This window comes from Octopus bimaculoides, chromosome 7 (assembly GCF_001194135.2).
Source record: "Octopus bimaculoides isolate UCB-OBI-ISO-001 chromosome 7, ASM119413v2, whole genome shotgun sequence".
Taxonomy (NCBI): Eukaryota; Metazoa; Mollusca; class Cephalopoda; order Octopoda; family Octopodidae; genus Octopus; species Octopus bimaculoides.
The window spans coordinates 42,597,921-42,604,419 of record NC_068987.1 but is presented as its reverse complement, the minus strand read 5'-3'; the positions used below and the strand labels follow the sequence as shown (position 1 = coordinate 42,604,419).

The 6,499-nt window shown below is 35.8% G+C and overlaps 1 protein-coding gene across 1 annotated transcript in view; it reads left to right on the top strand.

Annotated features, from left to right (window-relative positions):
• The window catches only part of LOC106881870 (gamma-interferon-inducible lysosomal thiol reductase), a 17,653-nt gene extending 11,670 nt beyond the window's left edge, over positions 1 to 5,983 (top strand). Inside the window, exons 5-6 of the mRNA XM_052969555.1 lie at positions 3,722 to 3,934; positions 5,713 to 5,983. Coding sequence (XP_052825515.1) covers positions 3,722 to 3,934; positions 5,713 to 5,757 — 258 coding nt within the window. The 3' untranslated portion in view covers positions 5,758 to 5,983. The remainder of the gene's footprint in view (positions 1 to 3,721; positions 3,935 to 5,712) is intronic.
• Positions 5,984 to 6,499: the final 516 nt, after the last annotated feature.

Here is a 6,499-nt window from a genome sequence, read left to right as displayed (position 1 = left end):
AACAGAGAAACGAGACATGCAGCATAAAGTGTATACCCCTTCGTCAGTTGACCCTGTTCCATCTACTTCGCATTTCAAAAGCAAGGAGAATACGCGACTTTGTCGGAACAGTCCTTACCACAAAGCAAATTAAATAAAATTTGAAATTTTTTGTGGAGGGTGAAAGTGTTAACGAGAACAGGACAGTGAGAACAAGACAGTAAAAACAAACGGTGAGTGCTGTTGAGCCAAGACGATAGAAAAAATATTATGAATGCTAGGTAAACGTGCACTGAGAGAAGAGACAGAAAAAACACGTCTTTTCTTTAGGAAGGCAGTGGACAGAAAGAGAGATCCCCTTTCATCACGTGTTAGCGACGAGAGAGTCAAGGAAGAAGAGTGAGAGAGAGAGGGAACGGTGAAAGGGAGAGAAGAATAGGGAAAGGGTGTGAGAGAAAAACAGAAAGGATGAAGAACAAGAGAGGGCGAGAGATGGACAGAGAAGAGATAGAAGAGTGCGCATTGTAATTATTAAGATAAAACTTACTTGGAAAAGGATGCATGGTGTTCGATCATATAATATAAATAATATATAAATATATGCATATATCCATACATATATGTACATACCTACATCTATATGTATACATACATGCATATATGGGTACAAGACATCAAAAAAACGTTAAACACAATGAGAAACGAAAACAAAAATGAAAACAGAAAACGGTGCATATATGGGTACAGGACATCACCAATTGTGTAAACAACATGAAGTACGAAAACAAACGAGTTAAATATGCAAACAACGAGAGTAAAAATAGAAAATAGGACAAGTAAACACAGAGAACTACTGTTCATCAGTTGTTGGCTGTCTATCTACTCCTCATTTTGAGCATTCAATGACAATATGAGTCTTCAAAGACAGTTGCTCCCATAAATTCCAAAATAAAATTCAGGATTTACGGAGGGTCAAAGTTGGGAACAAAAACAGGACAGTGGAGACATACAACGAAACCGAACATAAACAAAAAATAGAGGGTCATTAAACTAGAATGAGAGGAAAATAGTGAATGCTAGGAGAAATATTTTCTTTGAAAAGAGAAAAGATTGAAGAGAGAGAAAGAAAATATCCAGTTCTTAGAACATCGTGCAGGAAAAGAATTTATGGGAGCAACTGTCTTTGAAGACTCATATTTTCATTGAATGCTTGAAATGAGGAATAGATAGACAGCCGACAACTGATGAACAGTCGTTCTCTGTGTTTACTTGTCCTGTTTTCCATTTTTTACTCTCGTTGTTTGCATACTTAACTTATTTGTTTTCATACTTCATGTTGTTTATACAGTTGATGACGTCCTGTACCCATATATGCATATATATATATATATATACACACACACATATATATATATATTATACTATTATTTAATTGAATGCCATGCATCCATTTCCAAGTATATGTGTGTGTGTGTGTGTGTATGTATGTATGTATGTATGTATGTATGTATGTACGTACATATGTATATATATATATATATCTATATATACACACACATATGTATCATCATCGTCATTATCATTATTTAGTGGCCGTTTTCATGCTAGCATCAGTTGGATGGTTTGACCAGTGCTGGCAAGCTGGAAGGCTCCACCAAATCCCAATCTGATTTGGCATGGTTTCTACAGCTGGATGTCCTTCCTAACACCAACCACTCCAAGAGTGTAACAGGTGCTTTTACGTGACACTGGTATGGGTGCCAGTTGCACAACACTGGTATCTGCCGTGACTGCAATTTTATTTGGCTTGATGGGTTTTCTTCTCAAGCATGGCATAATGCTAAAGGTCTCAGTCATTGCTTCCATGAAGCCCAACACTCGAAAGGAGCTTTTCACATGCTATTGGCATTGGCCACTTTGCCTCCATAAGGCCCAGTGCTCGAAAGGTGCTTTTTACATGCCACCAGCTTATGCGACACCAGCATCAGCCACGACTACAATTTCACTTTGCTTGATGGATCTTCCCAAGCACAGCATATCACCAAAGTTCTCAGTCGCTAGTCATTGCCTCTGTGACACTCAAAGTTCAAAGATCATGCTTCACCACCTTGTCCCATGTCTTCTTAGGTCTCCCTTTTTCACAGCTTCCTTCTACAGTTAGAGATCAGCACTTCTTTACACAGCTGTCCTCATCTATACACATCACATGACCACACCAGCACAGTCGTCTCTCTTGCACACCTCTTAAGCCCAACTTTTCTCTCAAGATGCTTACACTCTGTCGAATATGCACACTGACATTGCACATCCAGCAAAGCATACTGGCTTCATTTCTTTCAAGCCTGCACATGTCCTCAGCTGTCACAGCCCATGTTTCACTGCCGTATAGCATAGCTGTTCATACACTGGTATTATACAATCTGCCTTTTGCTCCAAGGGAGAGGCACTTTGTTGCCAGCAAAGGTAGGAGCTCTCTGAACTTTGCCCAGCCTATTCTTATTCTCACAGCTATGCTCTCGGAGCATCCACGTCCACTACTAACTTGGTCACCTTGATAACAGAAGCTATCTACTACCTCTAGCTAACCCCACTGGCAGTTGATGTAGTCTGTTTTCTGTACATTTTCAGTGTTTATTGTAGCTGCGCATCTTCCACACACAAAAGCTATTTTCCCTGTTAACCTTCCTCTGATATTGCTGCACCTCTTATGTGTCCAAAGCTTACACCAGGTACATCTTATGGAGTTTCTACCTACACCTTTTCTACATATTGAGCATGAAATCTACCTAAAGAGATTTGTGATTTGTCTGCCTTCCTATTTACTAAGACTTTGGTTTTTGCTCAGTTAACTCTAAGGCCCTTCGATTCTAGACCTTGCTTCCATATCTGGAACTTCCCTAGTTCTGGTAGTGATTCTGCTATAAGAACAAGGTCAACAGCATAGAGGAGCTCCCAGGGGCATCCTGTCTTGAATTCCTGTTATTGCCTGGAGGACTATGATGAACAAGAGGAGCTGAGGACTGATCCTTGGTGAACCCCAACTTGTACCCTGAATTCTTCACTGTATTCATTGCCAGCCCTCACCTTACTGGTAGTGTCCCTGTACATGGCTTGTACAGCTTTCACTAACCACTCGTCTATCCCTAGTTTCCGCATTGACTACCAGATAAGGGATTGAGGGACCCTGTCAAAGGCTTTCTCTGAGTCAACAAAAGCCAAATACAAAGGTTTATCTTTGGTTAGGTATTTCTCCTGCAGCTGCCTTACCAGAAATATAGCATCAGTGGTATTTCTCCCTGGCATAAACCAAACTGCTTCTCATCTAGACTAACTCTATTCCTAATTAGTTGGGCTATGACCCTCTCCATAACTTTCATCACCTGATCCAACAATTTGATACCTCTGTAATTATTTCTATATGAAGCATCACCTTTACCTTTGTAACAGTTGACTATGGTGCTGCTACACCAGTCATTGGGTGTCATTCCTTCATGAACAACTAGATTTACAATACAGATGACTAGACCATAACCCACACCACCAGATATTTTAAGCATCTCTGCAGTGATTCCTGATGGGGTGGGTGGGTTTTCCCTGTCTTCATATCCTTAATTATTTTATCTACCAAGGCACTGATTGTGAACTCACTTTAGCCATTAGGGAAGTTGATTGATTAACGTTGACATGTTTGATTTTATTTCTGTGCTAATTACATTGTTGACACCTTTTTTTTACCTTTCAGGTTATGAAACACATAAATAAAAGAGATGACCTGATTGCATGTGCTAATGGAACGACTGGAATCTATTTAGAACATCAAATGGCATTGAAAACTAATGCTTTGCCTCTTCCACCCATGTATGTTCCTTGGGTCACTCTTAATGGTGTTCATTCAGAACTTATACAAAAAAGAGCTGAAAATAATTTGACAGATTTGATCTGTGAAACATACCAAGTTAGTATTTAAAATTGCCTATATTTTTCATTTTATCCCTTTAGTGGTGTTCATGCCGATGTGGTTGTTTAGCTACAAGTCAGCCTTCACTGACCAAGCTTATGACTAAAAATATTATCAGGTATAGCGTATACATAGCTACATTTCCAATGTGTCCATTTTACACAGAAGAGTATGATTTGAGGACAGTTTGGCTCTTATTTCTAGCAACTTGAGTATTTACCATTTAAAGGATGTAGACCAAATGTCAGCAGTGAGTGAACCACTGAAGTGTTTTCTCAGGGCCTCAGACCTTTTCTAATAAAAATTTAACCCTTTTGTTGCCATATTTATGCTGAAATATACTACCTTTGTTCCAATTATTGCAAAAATAATGAAGAATTTATTAAAATCATTATTAAGTTGATGTCTGGAATTAAATTCCAGACATCAACGAAATTTTGATGGAAGGTTTTAATTGAGATAACTTTATTTGTATCATAGAACCAGGGGCAATCTCAGGCAGGTTGGTATCAAAAGGATGAATGTATTTGTGGGCCACTGAGCAGTTGATGATTTTTAGATGGTCTTATGTGTCATGGTTTCTTTAATTTTTGTTTACATAAATATTGCCACTCATGAAAATGTAGGTAATAGGTGATATGTAGAAGTATTTTCATATGTAATAGATATCATATATATGTGGCCCAAGGGCCACATGTTATAAAAATTTGGACTGTTAGTTGTCAATCTCTGATGTAGAAATTATTGAAAGTTGGTAATGCATACATTTAAGTAAAAATGGTTGCCTTATAAATAAATATGCTTCTTCTTTTAAATAAACACACTAAAAAAAAAAACTTGTTGTTTGATTAAGATGCTAGGCATTAGTTCAAACTTTGCTATAACCATCAGGTCAAGCATATCACTTTGTTTACTTCTGACTAATTGGCTGACATAAATTTCTACTAATAAATCATAGACTGTAGCAGACATCCAGCTTTCCAACTAATAAAGCATTTACTCCTGAATGAATTGATGAAAAATATCTCCAGCTTTCTGTCTAATAAGGCATTTACTCTTGAATAAATTAATGAAGGAAACACCCAGCTCTCTCTCTAATAAGACATTTACTCTTGAATCAGTTAAGAAAGAGACATTCAGCTATCCAACAGATAAAGCATTTACTCCTAAATGAATTAATAGAGAAATATCTACATAATTGTTTAACTGGCTCATTGTAGCTACAAATCTTCTATGACACATTTCTAACATCTTGAGACTAGGAACCATGTAACAGAAGCCCTATAACAGAGAAAATTTATATATCAGAGACAAGATGGTCATGGTTTGAAATAAATGGAGCTTTGTTTAAATGAACATGTTTTCTAATTTGTTAAAACCATCCCACCTGGGCCAGTAGATAGAAATAGATGGCAAGCAATATAAAGATATTTTTGTATTACTTAAAGCCAGGTTTTGAGTTTGTCTTGAAACAAATTTTTTATATTAACATCTTTCTTTTCTTTCCAAACTTATATTTCAATAATTAAAATTTGTATGATTAATTAATTAATTAAACTATTTTTTGTTGGGGAAATGAGAATTATATAAAGGAAAGTTTTCAAGTGAAAGCTGTAAACCCTCTCAGACAAGGGAAATCAGTTTTCAAATGTAAAAGCAGACATTTCTCAATAGAAAATAAATTGATCTAGATTATTTTATTACATTTTCACAACAATATATTTATATTTATATTTTTATTTATATTTAATTTTTATTTCTATCTTTTAATACAGGGCAAGGATAAGGAAAAGTACTGCCCTGGTAGAGTTATCAGCTGAAAGTAAAATAAAAAGAAAATAATAATTTATATTTTTTGTCTTCTGTAAACCAAATTTAGTTTTTAAAAAATTGTTATCAATAAAAAAAAAATATCAATTGGAACAAAAAGAAAAAAATTGTTGACTAAACAAATTCTTCAAGGCAGTGCTCCAGCATAGCCATACTCTAATGACTGAAACAAGTGAAAAATAAAAGATAAAAGATTGGAAAATCATAGAATTAAAATTTTGTGTCCTAAATCTTTCATTTTACACCTTTGGAGGAAAATAGACAAACTACCCAGAGTTTTTATTTTTTCATTGAGTCAGTTTTCTACATCCAAATACCCTTCCTGTCACCAACTCTCACTACCTTCAAGTAAGGTAATATTTCCTCATAATCAGACAAATTTTTACAGAATATTGAAAACAAAGAACACCATTTGCATAACATTGACACTCATTTACAACTATCATGCAATGTTAAGGCAAGAAGACAGTAACACATACACACACACGACAGGTTTCTTTCAGTTTCCTATAGCACTTACTCAAGGTGCCATGCAATAGGACTGAACCCAGGACATGTAGTTGAGAAGCAAACTTCTTACCACACAGCCAAACTTGCACCTATATGGATCAACCATCATCAATGATGAAATGACAACATATTTATACATATATATATGTATATACACATACACACACACAGAAATGCATATATATATATATATATATATATATATATATATATATATATATA